This window comes from Arachis duranensis, chromosome 8 (assembly GCF_000817695.3).
Source record: "Arachis duranensis cultivar V14167 chromosome 8, aradu.V14167.gnm2.J7QH, whole genome shotgun sequence".
NCBI lineage: Eukaryota > Viridiplantae > Streptophyta > Magnoliopsida > Fabales > Fabaceae > Arachis > Arachis duranensis.
In genome coordinates this window covers 7,677,081-7,695,963 of record NC_029779.3, presented here as the reverse complement: position 1 = coordinate 7,695,963, position 18,883 = coordinate 7,677,081, and the positions used below count along the sequence as shown (strand labels likewise).

The following is an 18,883-nucleotide window of genomic DNA, read 5'->3' as shown; positions in this document are numbered from 1 at the left end:
GCCCCAAAAAGTTTGTAACTTCAATGACATAATTTGATTTCATTTAATGGGGGAATTAAACGATGTTTTGGCCTAAGAATCTAAGATGAGGTGGTGCGTTATTCTTTTTTTTCTTTCTGTAGATGAAGTGAATGAATCGGTAAACGGAGTTCTGGTGAGTCCACTCACCAATTATTTCTAAATTCAATACAAATCTGTGGGCTTTTACCTTTTTCCTTCTTTTAATTAAATTTATCTTTCAATTTTTCTGTTGGTGTTGTTATCTTTCAATTTTTATAAGGAAAAAAAAATCTGGTTCTGATCATGAGTCTTGGAACATCGGGTATCAATCATGGATGACGAGAAAATGGTCTAAAATTTTATTTGTTTTTTAATATGTACAAAAAATAAATAATATATTCTTTTAAATTTTTTATTTTATTTTATTTTTTCTTCGCCCTTTGGGTTTGGCCGTTTGGGAACGAAAGCTTCGTTCTTTGCATGACCACCGTGAAGACCATGGAAGAGATTCTTCTCACCATTCCTTGTTATTAGAAAGGTAATATAATCACGTGTGTTTATCTTGCTAAATGATAACATCATTTGTTAATTTATCCCCAAAAGACTAAAATGGTTCAACATTTTTTTTTCCATAACTAAGCAAAGTTAATATATTAAATTCTGGGAAACAAGTAAAGTAGAGGAACTTTTGTTTTCTAAATTAAAAAGAATATATATTAAATCTAAAAGATAAACGATGTTAGGTAACTGTAATTAGGTCGACTTTGTCTCAATACCTTGGTGCAGCAAGTTTAATGTGCAATTGGATCTATAATTCAGTGATTATTTTTGTTGAATAACTTTTTGTGGAAAAATAAAAGTTCCACGTTGAATTTATTTTCTAAAATAAGGTGTAGAGACTAGAGAGTCATGTCAGTGTAGAAGGAGCTTGTGAATGTGTTGAATGATGCAATGGGAGCAAAAAGCCATGGTTTGTGGTTTTAAATAGCAGGGAAGAGGGGTTTTAGTAAAAATTCACATACAATTATCTTCATACGAAGTTGATAGTTAAGAGTCGTTAGATGACAATTTAGTCAAATCTGTCAAATCATCCAACGATTTTCAACTATTGAAATAACTGCATGTGAGTTTCTATTTTTTTTTGTGAACCATATAAATATGCGTAAAGCTGATTTGTCATTACCATATCAAAGCTATCAATTACCAACCAATAATTTAATTAGTTTTTTATTTTTTTTTATAAGATAATTAAGGTAGTATTTTTATTTTTAACTTAACTAAATTAGCTAATCGGTTAATTGTGTTAATAAAAACTTGACGTGAAAAATGAATATTTGTAGAGCAGAAAATGAATCAAGTTAGAAGAAAGGAAACAAGATTGAAAATGGTAGAGATGCATTCATGAAGAATAGAGAATGGTTAGGCAGAAAATGTAGAGTATGTAGAGTTTGGATAAGTAAGTGAGGAGAAAATGAATATTGGCATTGAAATGTTGAATTGCTTAATGCTTATAAAAATTTTCACGTGTTATTTAATATTTATATACAACTTGCATGCAGGGACGCTAACAAGTTTTTTTTATCAACTAACTTACTACCTAACTTTTGCTCAAAACCAGAAACTTACTACCCAACTGTGCAAGACTTTACGTGATGATTCAGAGAGTAGCTTATTCCGAAGAAGGTGGATCGGATATCTGTCGGTTCGGTAGGATAGTAAGACTGGAGCGGTGGGCTGATACTTGTAAAGGCATTCCGATATTTAGAGTAGAGTGATCATAGACACGAGATGAATACCCGAGAGTATAGCGAGTTTGTTAGGATTTAGAGTGGTCATAGACAGACCGGGTTGCGAAGGGTCCAAGAAGACTTAGGAAATCAAATTTATAACACTAACTGATTTCTAACTAACTTTTTCGGTTAGTATTTCTAATTCTATCAATAATTACTCTATAACTTTAACTTCCAAATTTCATATGCTCAAGTTACATTCCCCTTTAAATTAGAATTGTGATTGTCTAAAAGGCCTAATTTAAATAAAAACGTATGTCCTGGAATAAACTCAAATCCATGAACCATTTCTTATGAATTTAACATACTAACAAAAAATATATTAAATACACCACTTTTATACACTTTCTATTTTTATTACTATTTCTTATATTAAAAGTGATTAACAAAAGACTAATTATCCCATCAAAAAAAGTATACCAAAGATGTACAAAAGAGATAGTACAAACATAATAATTCATAAAACAAAAAAGATTACAAATATGTAGCATGTGAGCATGTCAGAACTCACAATGTTTCCGGATTGGCGGGAGAGGGACATGGCATGAACATGTATAGTTAATGATCCACCTATTTACATCATATGATTTGTTACTTTTAATTAACCCCAACACACACACACATCTCATCTAGTGGTGGATTCTATATTAACTCGGTGTCCCACAAATGTTATGTTCAAGTAATATTTCTTATTAAGATTAGAGGATGCAACTAGTTTATAGAATTTTAATACAAGACAATTCTGAGATGTGAATCAGTTTTCAGTAAATTAACAATGACATCTGAATTGTTCTGTGTGATGTCCCAAGCAAATTAAATGAAAGAAAACATAATAGATATGTAAAAAGTGCATTTTAATCCCTTAGGAATTAGATTAGGAGAGATTAAAATACTAAGGAATTAGATTTAAGTAACCGAAGAATTAGTGATTAATTGAATTATATTTTAATCACTTATAGTTTGTTGTGAATTAAATCTTTGCTTGATTGAAGTGAGGGACAAGAAAAATAATCCGAAAATTTAGACATCTCTGAAACCTTAACTGTTTAATTGCACTCTTGATTTACTGTTTCATGCAATTTGAATCTCAAACCACTCATTTTAGCTTGTCTGACTAGTTTAATCATTCAATTATTGTTGCTTGATCCATTAGTCCACGTAAAATCGACCCTCACTTACTTGAGGTATAACTTGATACGACCCGGTGCACTTGTCGGTTAGTTTGTGGTGATTCAAAATCCGCATCATCGGCATTGCCATTAAACCGAAGTCCAAACTTTTAACCAAGAAATGAATCAATCACACAAATAACCACGGGGAATTCATTGTTTTTTGGCTTATAATTTCTGGTTTCATCAGATTTTGGAACATTTGAGACAAATGTTAATATGTTCCTCCAAACATAGGGAGAGAAGTAGAAATACAAATGAATCAAATTCTAATCAAAATATAAAGTTTCTAACAATGTTGCAGTGTATATATCCTTTATATCTCCCTCACTAAATGATCTCCTCATGCCATAAACTTCATCGAAATCTATTCCTGGGACATCGAGGAAAGCAGGCTTCATTGTAGCTCCATGCATCCAGTCCATTGAGCTCAAACTTCCTGAACTGACACTCTTTGGTAATGGTGCCATGTCTAGAAATTGTTTCTTTTTCTTCAATTGAGTTCTCCTGTGTTAAGAACAGGAACTTTGATTTCCAGAATATCGGAGAACGGCAAGTCTATTGCTGCCTTTTCTAAGAGATCCTTTTCACACTCATAAAACACATCACTCAGAAGCTGTTCCTTTTGAAGAACATCAATATCAGCAGATTTTAGTCCCTGTGAGGAGACATCTTCCCCACAAGATATCATTGAGATGGCTGCTGTCACAGGATCCAGGTTCATGAATGACTCTTCAAAAACAGGTTCCGGGGCTTTGAACAGATCACCCTCTGCTGTAACATACCTTTATATCTCCCTCACTAAATGATCTCATCATGCCATAAACTTGATCGAAATCTATTCCTGTGTTGTTTGTCATATTTTGTTGAAAGCATGACAAGAAGCCATTCAACTTGTTACCTGAACCCAACTGCACCCAACATCTTTTCTTAACCGACTTGCATTAATCAGGGCTCTCAATTCCCTGATCCGATCCCACATACCAAACTTGGCATATAGGTTTGATAGCATGACGCAGATTCCAACATTCTGAGGATCTAAGTGAAGTGCTCTTTCAGCTGCCAATTCGCCCAACTCTATGTTCCCACAATCCACACATGCACTGAGTAGAGCTCCCCACATGGAGATGCTACATTTTCCCACTCTCTCATTTAGTATTTCCCATGCCTTGTGCAACTCCCCAGCCCTGCAAAGCAAATCAACCAAACAGCTGTAATGCTCTGGACCAGGATCTAACTTGAATTCATTAGCCATAGATTCAAAATACTTGACACCCTCTTGTACTTGGCCGGTTCGACCACAAGCCGAGATCACCGTAAGAAATGCTATCCCATCTGGTCTGATTCCTTCCACCAACATTTCATTATATAAAGCAATGACTTCTTTGTAGTGTCCATTTCTGCCATACACACCAAGCATTGAAGTCCACAGCACAACATCTCTGCTTCTTTCTTTTTTCACCTCGGTTCCTGCCAACCCGAACACTTGCCATGCCTTCTTCACCATCCCACACTTGCCATACATCTCAATCAGCGCACTCTGCAGAAACACATCACTCTCTATGTCCCATATCGTACGCAACAAATAACTATGCAGTTGTCTACCCAATTCAATGGCAGATAAACCGGTGCATGCACGTAAAGCCGCTGAGAGTGTAAAGTGATCGTACTTCAATTTCAAGACTGGCATCTTCCTAACTAGTTCAAGCTGTTCAACCCAGAAACCAGCATGGACATAACCGGACAAAAGTGCATTGGCACAAACGGTGTTCTTGTGAGGAGTTTCATCAAACACAAGGACTGCATCTTTCAAAGTGGACAATTTAGAGTAGAGATCAATGAGAGCACTGGCCACAAAAACACTAGAGGACCAACCCGATTTTGCCAGGTGGGCATGTATCTGTTTGGGAAAGTGAACATCTGCGAGTGTAGAGGAAGCATTCAAGGTGCTGCAGAAAGCGTAGGTATCCAAAGGAATGGCATTGGAGTGCATGAAGGAGAAGGTAGTGAGAGCGAGAAAGGGCAGGCCCATGCGAGAAGAATCAGAGATGATGGCATTGAAGTGTATGGGGTTGGTGGAGTTGATGCTGATGCATCTCAAGAACTTGTTCATCAGTGTTTGAAGCTTCTTATTAGCAAAAGAATGGGGGCACGTGGCGGCGTATGTGGCCATCATTCCTGTGTGAAGACAGTGGCACCGAAAGAGGATGCCCCTCCTCACCAGGTACCCATGCACTTTCTTCATGTCTAATCTTTCATGTTTATGATGACGACATTTCCGCAAAAATTGAATTACATAATCAAATATCAGGTTGGAGTTGGACATATGGAGTTGGAGTCAACAAACACCAGTACACCACACTATAAACCAAGGTTCTGAGAACCAGACCAATTATCAAACTGCTCTAGTCACTGGTTCACTGGTTTACTGGTCCAACCGTAGTCCAACCGAAAAAACTGTTTTAGAATAAAATAACAAATAAATTATAGAACAACTCTCATCAACACAATAAAAAAATCAATAAATCATTCAACACAATAAAAATTATAGAACAAGTTTATTGCTATATTATAAAATTACAAAACTTGTTTGTTTAATAGTTAATACATTGATAGTATTAAATGTTTTCCAAGCATCCAATCAAATGTGTTTTCAAATGATGGTGAAAATTTATAAATTGAGTTGTGTAAACCATCTTTAGAAAGATACCTAAAAGAGTATCGATCCTTTGGCTTCTAAAACCTAAAATAGCCTCCATCACCAGTTCATTGTGCTGATGGTTTTCAATGTTGGAAGTTACTCTACTCCCAACTTTGAGCTGCTCCCTAATAAAGTTTCAAGTAGATAATTCAAAACATATTAATACTATGGCTCAAACATATTAAAGCTTGAGGTGTATGCATGTATTCAGTGAAATCGAAGCAAAACTAACCGTGAGAAGAACATTAAACTTACTCGTGGTTTTTATAGAAAGCATTCCATCTGTTTTACAAGCATCAAATATAAACAGCTCAAATTCTCATCAATAAAATATGAAAATTATGTAGATGTTTTTTCCTCTCTAAAATGAATAGTCCAATTGTTACGTTACCCCAGTTGTCAGCATCATCGTTGGAAGAAAATCTCAAAGCTTGAAATTCCTCTAAGCAGCTTCCATTACCAGTATGAGAGACTACTCACAAAAACTCTAATTTTATGAGAATCACCGAGAGTCTGAAATCAACCTATTATACATCAAACGCCAAAAGATGCACCATCAAGTTTTTAACATAGTTTTCACAAGGTTATCACAAAAATTAACATGCTTTAACAAAGATTAACGAAGTTTTCAACCAAATTTTAACAAGCTCAGCACAATGATTAACAACAAAATCAAGAAAGTTTAACAAAATTTAAGAGACAAAAAAAAAGTAAGAACCAGCAAGAACAAGCCAGTAATCAATTTATTAGTGTCAATTTATCATCAATCAATAAGCCAGTGACAGGGTTAATCAGTCAAGAACAGGCCGGAACAAGTCAGAGTAGTGAGCAAAGCCAATCAACCAAGAACAAGCACTAAGCACTAACAGAGCATCCAATTAACTCAAGCACAAAGTAAAAGAAAAAAAAAAGCAACACATTACTTAATCAATAATCATCAATCAATGAAAGCACAAAAACACCAGCAGTGAGAACACTAGCAGTGAGCATTAAAAAACGACGATAACTTACCATCGAAGAACAGGCACGAAGAAGGTTTGATTTCTGAACAGACAATAAAATAAACACGAAGAACAAGCACTAGATTGGAATGGAGCGAAGTAGCGAACGCCGATAGCACGAAGACGGAAGTTCTTGAGTGCAACGGAGGCGGCAACAGCAGTCTCTCACTCCGATAGACGGCAAAGGGATTGGAATGGAGAAGGGGTTTTTTGTTAGAAAATCACAAAACGTTCAATAATCAATCATCCTGTGATTTGATTTCCGAACAGAGCATTAAAAAAAATGAAGAACAGGTGAGCGTGAGGACTGACCTTCGGTCTCAGACGGCGAGCAGAGTCAGCAGACGAAGACGACGGCTAGCATGACGGTAAGAAGACGAAGACGACGGACGCTCGAGGAAGAAACAGCGTGCCTGCGACTGGTGAGTCTGAGAGCGAACAGGGATCGGTGCGACGGACGGCGCGGCGGCAATAGAGGCACAAGGCGTTGGAGGCTAGGGTTGCGGGCAGCTGTTCCTTGTTGTTGCTCTCTGGAATCTGAATTCTGAAGGAAGGGGCTTGGGGGGCACAAGGCTGGGGTTGGCATCCCTCGTGTTTTTTTAACGAAACGGCGTCGTGTTACTGACACCGGACGGTTCCGGTTCAATGGCTCACATCCGGTTTTTAATTGAACGGTTTTAGACAATAAACCATGGTTCTGAAAACCGAATTGGACCGGCCGGTTCAATCGGAAAAATCGGGAACTGGTTATCTAGTCAGTCTGGGTAACGTTAAAAAATCGTCTGGCAAAAAACCGATAAGAAACCGGTCAAATCGGTTGTTACCGACGAACCGGAAAACTGTCCGGTTTTTTGGCAGTTCAGTGGTTTGCAACTTCAGACGCCAAACGATGTCGTTTTGGCATTTTAAAAAAAAAAAGGAGAAAGGCGTTCGCGAAAGTCTCCTAAGCCACTAACCCTAATCTGAGTTATCCCCCCCTTTCTTCCCCTTTCTTCCCCTTTCCCCTAACCTAATTGAGCATTCGGCGGCAGCCTCCGTTCACCCACCAACCATCGACAGCAACAGCGACCACCACCGGCCGAGCCCGCCTCCTCATCGCCACCCACAACCATCCACAGCAGTTGCGACCACCACCGGCCGAGCCCGCCTCCTTCTGAATTCGGTAAGACCCTGTTCTTTCACCTATGCTTCTTGATTTTGATTTTTCGAGGTTCTGATCTTGTTCTGTGAGCTTGCCACTGTCACCTCCAACAAACGCCTGATCAAAGCTTCACCGTCGCAGACGAGGGATCTTTTGGTCGTCGTCAGCTGTCTAGTCATCGTCGGGCATCTGGTCGTCGGCTTGTCATCTGTGTCATCGGCATCGTCTGGTCGTCGTTAGGCATCTGGTCGTCGTCGTCTGGCTGTGCTCTTCCGCGGTGAGTATTCTAAGTCTCTAACATAACATCTTTGTTTTTCAATGAATTTTGTTTATTTGGTTTAGGTTGCTGACTTGTTAACTTGCTGAATTTTGTTTCTCTGTATGAACTGGGTTGTTGACTTGCTAATGTTATTGAGTTCATGGATTTTTTGGTTTTTATTTTCAATTGATTTTTTTATTCAGTGAGGAATTTAGGGCAGATTTTAGTTTAGAGCTTCAGATGGCAGATGCAGAGTTTTTCAGTTTTTCTTTTGAGTTCTTGTTCTGCTTTTCAATTTTTTGTTAATTATATGGATTAAAGGTTCTGTAATTTTGAATAAATTTGATATAAATTCAATTTTGAAATTTTGAACTTTGCTATATAAGTTCAATTCTGTTGTATTGAATTCTGCTATATTGAGTTTGGTGAATTAACTGATGAATTGATGAATTTAATTATGTTGAATACTATATGAATTGTATGAATTGATGTATTTGTCTGCACCAGCCCTTTTAGTTCTTCTTCCAAGAGCATGGGTTAGCCGGATAATCGTTCTTATTTCATAGGAGGAGTTCTTTTAACTTTCACAAGAGCGTATTCTAGGGACCTTGCTTTCACCTCTGTGAAACGCTTGAGCAGTCGAGTTTCTTCCCTTTGTTCTCCAGGTTCTCTCTTTCTCTGCTAAGTTTCTTGATGAGGCTGTGGGCATCTTCAAAGCTATAAATTATGGAATTAGGCCTCTCTTTTCCTTTGTTAATTGTTGATTTAATTGTCTAGTTGTTTGGATTATGACTTCTGAATTTATTTTCTGAACTTTTGATGTCGAATGTAATTGATAATTTTCTGTTTTGAACTTTTGGTGTTGCATGTATTGTTTGCTTTTTGATGTGATTAGAAATTCTGTAAATCTATTCAACTATCAATATTTAGTCATTGGCTGTAACTGAATTTAATTTGTGTAAATTTGTGTTTGTAATTTGTAGTTATTACTAATTAGAAATTTTTATTTTTGAAGATAGAACAACTAGATAGTGATCAAGCATTACATACATTAATTTTTATTTAATATTTAATTGGTTGAACCCCGGTTGAACTCCGGTCGGACCATTGAACCAGTGAACCAGTTGCCTTACCGGTTCATTGACCGGTCCGGTTCTCGCAACCTTGTAATAAACCAAACCGTTAAAGTTGTTGGCTAGGGCTGGCAATGGGTAGGGTAGGGTTTGGACCCTACTCTAACCCTATCCGCAAGTTGAAAATTTCATTAAAATTCTATCATACCCTACCTGCAGGTTGAGAATCTCTCAACCTTAACCCTACACGCACTCTAAAATTCTAAACCTTATCCTATCCGCAGAAATATCAAATTTTTTCAAAGTAAATATAAAATTCAATCATTTCGAATTTTATACATATTAAAAACATAAAAAAAACTAATACTCTAAATTACTAAATTAACTAACTAGTTTAGTGGTTGTTCACTTATTGTAAGTTATTACATAAGGAAAGTTGTGGGTTCAACTCTCACTTCCTTCATCATATACCTAATTTTTATAAAATATGTGTTATATATGAGGTGCGGGTACCCTACCTTACCTATGGGTTGGTGTTCTGAAAACGAGACAATTTTTTCCGGTTTTTAATTTAAAAAAATAAAATAAATATATAAATCCTTCCCTTGCTAAAATCTTATTAAGGTGCTGCTTTTTCTGTTTTTTTCTTAATTTGTTAAAATTCTGAGTTGATGATTCTTATTCTGAGATGCTGATTTTTTGAAATAATTTTGTATTTTGAGTTGGAATTGTTGCTGATGTGATTTTGAATTAGTTTAAATTTTTTGTTTCTTAATTCTCTGGCTTTGGATGCTGTGAAGCTTTTGGATTCTGAGTTTTGTTGAGTACTTGATTAATATTGAGAATACAAATATAATAGAATAATATTTGGTTTAAGAAATAGTGAAAGAAGAGCAGGTAGAAGTAATAGCAGCTATAATGAAATGTAATAGAAGTACTTCTTAGTTCTTAATGAAGTGCGGCATACATAAATTGTCACAATAACAATTCTGAAACCAAGAGAATTTTCTAGTGGTCGTGTCAAACTTAGACAATATGAATTTGTATGTGGTCAGAGGTACATAAAATTTGTGTACGGTGTACCACACACGCTCCAATTAATCTGTTGAAAAACTGGAACCTATTTTCATGACCACAAATGTGGATACTAAGGGACCTTTTCAGTTCACAATTCAATTTAAACAAGAATAGATTCATTTTAGCAAACATAATGAAGAAAGGATATTTGAAGATACAAGAGAAATAAGTTTTTGCATATTTGGTAACTTTGAATACATGAGTACAGTACAGCACTAGCGCACACCTGGAGGTTGAGTTCCTTTACAAGATTCGGTGTCTCAAAGACTTTATGCAAACCAACTCCATACAGATAAAAAACCTGTGGAAGACAGGAGAAATGGGTTATTTTATGATACTTCGATCAAATATGCACTTGCCTATATGTAAACTTGTTAAGTGAGGTATGTCACGCTTAGTATCTTGTCATTTTTTTTCCCTCCAAAGTAAATAAATAGTATAACTAGAAGTTTAGGTGGATAGAGGAGATACATAGAAAAAAGTGAATAAAGTACTCAATACAGATAGAACACAATAACCAAAACTAGAGCAACCCTCCACAAGATATATGCAATACAACAATAGGTTATTCTATAATCACAGTCTGAAATAGAAAATTTATATATTCAATCACATTTCAAATAGATAAGGGAGCAAAAGACAAATCAAGAAAGAGCTACAAGATATAACATAATACTTATAGGTATGGGTATTCTTTTGTCATGGAAAGCACAATCTGATATAATGAAAATATCACCAACATTAGCTCCTTTGCCTGAAAGCAACCAGGATGAAAGATTTCAAAAAATATATTATGCATATACAAATGATTATATATCTTCATCAGAATACGAAATGTTTTCAGCTACATGCTTCATCATCTTATAACTGCTTGTCTTATTTGTTTCACTGTATAAAGCATTATGTTTTCATATCTTAAAAAATAGTTATTCAATTATCAGATAAAGAAGGAAAACTACTATATTAGGCCTACCATCAATTATCAGATAAAACAATATAAAAATTACTCTAGAGTAAAAAACCAAAAAACCAGCAACCATAAAGGTGATGCAAGTAAAAAGGAGAATGGCAGTGCCTACCTTGAAGACACTAGCAGTGCATGCATTTATGATCAAATCTAGTTCTAGTGCTTGAATAGCAGCATATGTTAACAGAGCAGAGGAAATTGTGCCTACACTGCCAACCCCTAAAAGAAATGAACATAACTAATGAATAAAAAAATTGCAATCAAACTTGGCACAATATTCGGTTCCTTTCAAATGGCTAGAACAGAAATGGATCTGAAGTAGAGTGTTGAAGGTATGGAGCAGATTAGCACTTAGCATAGGAAGATATGATTAACTTTTGACAAGTTACCACACACATTACACATATGACATATCTTCCGCAAAGCAAAGAATCATGAACTAATTAAGATTGGGTATTACATTACAATTAGGCCTTAGTGTTGAGAAGAATAGTAAAGTGGGGTGCATACCTAAAGCAGGATCTTTTCCAGGCTAAAACAAGCTTATATCAAGGTCTTTGTATGAGCTATAATAACGCACCCAAGGCACCCCTACAGAAAGTGAGGATCCTCGGTGAGCTGGAACTTATTGACGAGAGGAAGCACCTCGAACTGCATAGCTGATGATATTCAAAAGCAACATCGTTAACAACAACAAATAAAGAGACGAAGATGGGGAGGAGGAAGGTCACAAGAAGCTATCAATGATGATCATGATCTTCGAAATGGCTCCTTTCTGGCTCTAAGCTTGGCTAGATTGGTCGCCGCCACTATCCATCTCTCTCATATACTTACTCCTATTTTGCCGCAACTAAAAAGCTGGCCTATATATTAGCAGAGAGGGATTGAGGCGAGCCTAGCAAACGAAAATTCAGAGAATATGAAAAAGTCTCATGCCTTTCTTTTCTCTTTGCACTTCACAATATGTATTGTCTGACAAAATTCTATTTAAATATGTAGAATTGAGTGATAAAACAATGGAGCAAGCACCATATGAGACATTTTAATCCTAATAAACATACTAGAGTTTTTTGTTATTAAAATCATCTATATATATATATATATATATATACAAGAACTCTAGATACTTTCATCCTAATAAACATACTCTAACAATCTATATATATATATATATACAAGAACTCTAGATACTTTCATCCTAATAAACATACTCTAACAATCTATATACACTAGAATACTTGAGTACTTAAAGAGTACTTAATTGTTTTTAGTGACTTAAAAGAGTACCTAATTAAGAAGGTAAATACATACTAAATTTACATAATTACATATTATAACTCTTATATTACTATTTAATATATAACCTTAATTACATTCTCTCCCATTTAGGTTAACTTAAAACTAAACAAAAATGTTATTCGTATATCAAAATCAGCCACTAAAATCAGTCACTAATGTATTTCTGTATAAATACAAATGTGACTTAATTTATTTTCAACGTATATTTGTATTGCAGCATATATTTTATACTAGTGACTAATTTTGATGTATACGTAGCATAATACAAACTAAAAAAACTTTTGTTTTATTTTTCAACCCTTATTAAGATAAGAATTAATAAGACAAAATAATAAAATAATTTTGTAATGAATAAATACGTTTTAATACATTTATCATATTTATCTGTAAATTAATTCAAAACTTAAAATTATCGGTGAAAACTCGATATTTTTTTGTTTGATTTATAATTAGAAAAGAGAAAAATGAGATGCATGTTGTAGAATACAAGAATACAATAGTACAATACGGACTTTGTATTTTTCAGCTAAAAAAAAATTTCGTTAGGGAGTCAATGAGAAATTTTGACAATGTGTACAATGGGCTAGTTATTTAGCCCAATAAGAATAAATAATAAAAATTCCTCCACAGATTATTTTAAATTCAAAAACTCTCATTCAGTTATTTCACATCAAATTTTAAATTTTAAATGTTCCAATTTTAAATTTCAAATGTTAAAAAATCTAATTAATTATTTTAAAAAAATAACCATCTAAAATTCTAATTTACCAAAACATTTCACTCTAATATCCTCTTCTTTTTCAATTGGCGGCCACCCCCACCTTTATCAATAATCATCCTACTTCACCTACGCTACTTGGCTTGCCACACACCACTCACCTTTAGTAAAAATAATCATCTACTTAAGAATAAAAATAATCATATGCTTACTTAATGAATTGAACATCTAATATATTTTAATTATATATAACTAAATCCAATTCAGTCAAAATAATCATCTACATAAAATTTAAAATAACCATTTGCATACCTACTAAAATGACCATCATAAATTGACCATTAAAATAGAAGAATAAGGAGATGAATAAACAAAAAAAGCAACTATGATCATCCAACAATTTAATTTTTATTAAAAAAAGAAAAAAATGTATAATTTGACATATGAGTCTTATCATTTGATGTAACCATAAAATGAAAAAATGGAAAAAAAGGAAAAAAAGCTTGCACAGATGAGGAGAAGATGATGATGGTAGGAGTGAGGGGGCCGTAACACCAATGCGACCGTGACCCGTCCAACGGTCATGCCTTCAACTGGCTGACGAAGGAGGCAGGAGCCAGGCGGACGCAGGGTGCGCATACCGTGCAGGTTACTGGCGCAGAGACAGGCCGGTACCGAAAGATGGGCGCGCACAATGGGTGAGCGGTGCAGGACCGGGACCGACCGAAGCAGCTGCTGTCAGCAGGGGAAGACGAGCACGAAGGAGGTTGGGCGCTGTAGTTCTGAGATGAAGGCTTCAGGTCACGCGGCGTAGTGGCGGTGGATGTTGAGGGATACGGCAGATGGTGTCTATGGCGGCGTGGCAGATGAGAGAGGATGGAGAAGGAGAGAGAGGGAGAGGGAGACCGGTTGGAGGTGTTCGTGACTGTTTGGAATCTTTATTTGCTTTGTATTTAAAATTGGAAATAATCTTGTAATTAATTAATTTAATTATCATTTAATGTTAACTTCATAAATACCCCTATTGTACACATTGTTCACTAATATACATTGCCTCCTCATACTTTCTCTTAAATAAAAGAAAAATAGATTATACTTTATAGTGTGATGTACTGGTGTTTGTTGACTCCAACTCTATATTATGTGTTGAACACATTTGTTCTTAGTGACTAGGGTTCTTTAATGTCCTCTTTTTTTAGTTCCGGGTTGATTATGCTAGTTTTCTGGTCATTCAAATTTCAATATTGATGTGTACCATAAACCTCCCTAAACAAAATCAACATAACAGCAACCATGTGAGCTATAATTTAGGTAACAAATCACTTCACCACTAAGAAAACACTTTGAAAACAACCACAGCGAAAACAATGAAAGAGGCCGAGATAAAAAGAGCTCGGCACAACAGCCTCTCCTTTTATTTAAACAAGACGAATAGCACCAAAAAGGCAGATCTAACAAGGAAGCGAACACACACAGACTAAAGAGTGAACTCCTTCTATTTTATCGTTATTATTGAATCTTTTTCTGACTTGAGCGTCGGAGATTCTTTTGCAGGTGTTCTATGTTCCACCCGCGGTGCTCGGAGCTTGGCATACCTATAACTCAACCTGGGAGTAGTTGTACAATGGCCTTTCGCGTCGTTAAAGATCGAACCGTCCATGATCGGCTAGTTCATCTCGGACGGAACAGTTGGTGCCCACCGTGGTGCCCAATATAGAAACCTCATTGAATTTAACTCTCTTTTAGTTTTACACTTTCTTTTTGCAAGGCTACTAACCCTCAAGTATGACTGATAACAGAGCCCAATAGCCCACGCAAGCCGAGCTTCTAGCTCAGATTGCCGAACACCAGGCTGAAGTTCGAAGGATAACTGAACTATCATCCAAAAGCCAAAACAGAAAGCATGGCGATAGAGACCCCAAGAGCTCAAACCTGAGCAATGCACAATCATGGGATGCAGAACCCCAGGAGATAACCCCTCCAAAGGAAAAACTCACTTTATCCAATCCTTTTTCGGAGGATATAATAAAATTCTAGATGCCAAAAAACTTTGTGCTACCTACCGCACTCAAGCCATAAGAAGGGTTTGGAGACCTTCATGTTCACATTAAAAAATTCCAGTTGATGTTTTTTAATAGTGCTTCTGACCCTATGCTTTGCTGATCTTTTCCAACTTTCTTAGATGGTGTTGCCTTACTTTGGTTTTCAAAGATACCTGCAGGTTCGGTCTCTTGTCTTGAAGAGTTGGCAAGATCCTTCATAGATTACTTTGTTGCTTCAAGGATATATGTACATGGCTCAGACTACCTTATCACCATCAAGCAAGGACAACATGAAATTCTCAAGGATTACATGACGAGATTCGCTAAGGCAACCATGGAGATTCCTGATCTAAGCCCGGATGTTCACTTACATGCAATCAAAAGTGGCCTCTGGCCTGGCAAGTTTCAGGAGACAATTACAGTCATAAAACTGAAAACATTGGCTGAATTCCAGGAAAAGGCTGTCGGGCAAATGGAAATCGAAGAGCTCTGAAAAGCTCGGAGGACAGACAAACAACAGCCCAGGCTGGAGGAAGAAAGAACCTTTAGACCACCAAGTAACAAAGACCAGAAAAAACAATTCAAGCTTACCCCCAAATTCGACAACTATACCCGATTCAACACAAAGAAGGAGGACATTATAAAAGAGATTGTTGAGTTAAGAAATTAACTAACATGATTAATGATGACAAACATTATTCTAATGGGCAAATTACCCAATCAGTTTTGATGATTTTGTTTAAAGTAATGCAGGCCAAAAATTCATTATTGCAACAACCTAAGCAATTGGGATAAAAATCAGAAGTCTTTAGTGCACGAAATTGTGATCACACTTTTCATAATTCTGCACAACTAACCAGCAAGTACACTGGGTCATCCAAGTAATAAAACCTTACACGAGTAAGGGTCGATCCCACAGAGATTGTCGGCTTGAAGCAAGCTATGGTCATCTTACAAATCTCAGTCAGGCGGATTCAAATGGTTATGAGGTTTTGATAATTAAAAGATAAATAAAACATAAAATAAAATAAAGATACTTATGTAATTCATTGGTGGGAATTTCAGATAAGCGTTTGGAGATACTTTATTGCTCCTGAACCTCTGCTTTCTTATTGTTTTCATCTAATCATGCGTGCTCCCTTCCATGGCAAGCTGTATGATCCTCTCAGTGAAAATGGTCCTCTACGGTTTCTGTATAGCTAATCAACTGTCAGATTTCTCGTCTCAGATGAAAAATACCAGGCACAGGTACTGCATGGCTAATCATCTGTCGGTTCTCACTTGTGTTGGAATAGGATCTCTTGATCCTTTTGCACACTATCACTACGCCCAATATTCGTGAGTTTGAAGCTCTTCATAGTCATCCCTTCCCAGATCCTACTCGGAATACCACAGACAAGGTTTAGACTTTTCAGATCTCAGGAATACTGCCTATTGGTTCTAGCCTATACCACGAAGGTTCTAATATTAGATTCGGATGCTCTGTTGTCAGGAGAGACGATGCGAATCCCGGATAAGAGACCCAAGAGAATATATTCCGGCTGTCGTCCAATGACTATGTTGAACATCATGTAGATCCCTTTGTGGTTGTCAAGCACGCGGATCTTGGTTAAGCGAGTAACGAAGACAGTGGGTGATTGTCACGGGTCACCCCCTTCATTCTGACTTAACTGAATTAAGTACAAGAGTATATCATGGAGAGGAAGTAGGTGAGAATTGAAAGAAAAATAATAGTACTTGCATTAATTCATGAGGAACAGTAGAGCTCATCACCTTAATCTATGAGGTGTAGAAACTCCACCATTGGAAAATACATAAGAACAAAATGGTCTAGGCATGGCCGAATGGCCAGCCTCCAAAAAGGGTTCGAAGAACTCCAAAAGGTCAAAGACTCTGAATACAATAGTAGAAAGTGCTATTTATACTAAACTAGTAAACTAGGTTTACAGAAAATGAGTAACTAAGTGCAGATAGTGCAGAGATCCACTTTCGGGGCCCACTTGGTGTGTTTGGTTTGAGCTTTGAAGCTTTCATGTGCATAGGCTATCCTTGGAGTTAAACACCAGCTTGGATGCCAGTTTGGACGTTTAAATCCAGTTCTTGTGCCAATTCCGGCGTTTTACGCCAAAAAAGGGGTCTCTGGTGGGCATTTTGATGCCAATTTGGGCCATCATATCTCAGGCAAAGTATGGACTATTATACATTGCTGGAAAGCCCAAGATGTCTACTTACCAACGCAATTGAGAGCGCGCCAATTGGGCTTCTATAGCTCCAGAAAATCCACTTCGAGTGTAGGAGGATTAGAATCCAACAGCATCTGCAGTCCTTTCTCAGCCTCTGAATCAGATTTTTGCTCAAGTCCCTCAATTTCAGATAGAAAATACCTGAAATCACAGAAAAATACACAATATCATAGTAAAGTCTAGAAATGTGATTTTTGCATAAAAACTAATAAAAATATACTAAAAAGTAATTAAAACATATTAAAAACTACCTAAAAACAATGCCAAAAAGCGTATAAATTATCTACTCATCAGTCTTCATAATGTGCAACATTTACAAAATAAAGCCCCAAGTAAATTATAACAATGAAATCAGATGGGCCAAGTGGACATAGCCAACCCAAGCCCGAATTGATCTCTCAAGCTCATTCCTCCAAGTTGTTGTCTCCAAAGTAATGTTCACTTTTTCTTTTTCGGTCAAAACTCAGAGAAATGAGAGCAAGCTTCATTCCTAAGTCTTTCATCAAAGAAGAAAGGAAAGAGAAAGGCTAAGGAAAAAAGGTTGAGGTCTAATCACCCAAATCCACCCATCTTAGGCTAAGGCAGAAGTTAATGGTAACTTATTTCCTCTTGCATGCATCGTGCTTTCTTCTCCTCTTCCCCAACTCTCTGCCACTCCAATTTGGGATAAATGGAGAAAGTGATCTTTGTTAACAACTACTGTAAATCAATGGTCAAATTTATTTCTTGGAGACAAAGTAGTATCTCAAGGGTTCAGATGTGGGATTGCCATTAAAAACTGTTCTTGATTGCAGTGGCGGAACCAGAAATTTCATAAGAGGGGGGCCAATTAAATATAAAATATAACAAAAAATTAACAAAATATGATTTGTAGCATATATATAAAAAAAGTTATTATATTATATAAAAGTCAATGTTCAACTACATACTTTAAGATTTTGATATTTTTAAACTTGCTCGACGATGCTTCATGGAACTAAAATCATCAATTATCATCTCTGAAGTGAATTTTGAAGCAATTTCCTTTTCAATATATACAATCATACAATCTGCTAAAAATTCATCTTCCATCTTGTTTTGAAGCCTTGTTTTAATAATCTTCATAGCTGAAAAGGCCCGTTCAGTTGTTGCTGTTGTCACAGGAAGAGTCAAAACAAGACGAATTAATCTATCAATTAAAGGATATATATTTGATTTTCCTGTCTCTGTCAATTTTTGACACAATTCAGCAAGAGTAGACAAATTCTGAAAATCTGGAGCTTTAACCACATCAAGTTCATAATGTTGTAACTCATAATCCAATTGAATCTTTTCTTGCTCAGAAAAATCTAAAGAATAGAAATTCTTTACAAGATTGCATATGTTGCAAACACTGAATAACTTGAAAGCATCTTTAGGATCTA

General features: G+C 36.1%; 1 protein-coding gene, 1 long non-coding RNA gene and 1 pseudogene across 5 annotated transcripts in view; 1 reads left to right on the top strand and 2 right to left on the bottom strand.

Moving 5' to 3' along the window:
* Window positions 1–3,228: 3,228 nt before the first annotated feature.
* On the bottom strand, window positions 3,229–3,835 carry LOC107460472 (uncharacterized; annotated as a pseudogene).
* The window catches only part of LOC107460481 (pentatricopeptide repeat-containing protein At3g12770), a 90,212-nt gene continuing 75,025 nt past the window's right edge, over window positions 3,697–18,883 (bottom strand). The window contains exons 1-5 of one of the 4 annotated variants that reach the window (XM_016078842.3): window positions 6,974–7,242; window positions 6,052–6,184; window positions 5,916–5,942; window positions 5,670–5,785; window positions 3,697–5,387 (exon numbers count right to left, since the gene is read on the bottom strand). In XM_016078842.3, coding sequence (XP_015934328.1) covers window positions 3,849–5,285 — 1,437 coding nt within the window. In that variant the 5' untranslated portion in view covers window positions 5,286–5,387; window positions 5,670–5,785; window positions 5,916–5,942; window positions 6,052–6,184; window positions 6,974–7,242 and the 3' untranslated portion in view covers window positions 3,697–3,848. The other 3 variants (XM_052252863.1, XM_052252864.1, XM_052252865.1) reach the window with 3 other exon arrangements.
* LOC107460480 (uncharacterized) lies at window positions 7,618–9,016 on the top strand. Its single transcript, XR_001586486.3, has 3 exons — window positions 7,618–7,823; window positions 7,930–8,079; window positions 8,569–9,016. It is a non-coding gene; the product is annotated as an uncharacterized LOC107460480 (long non-coding RNA).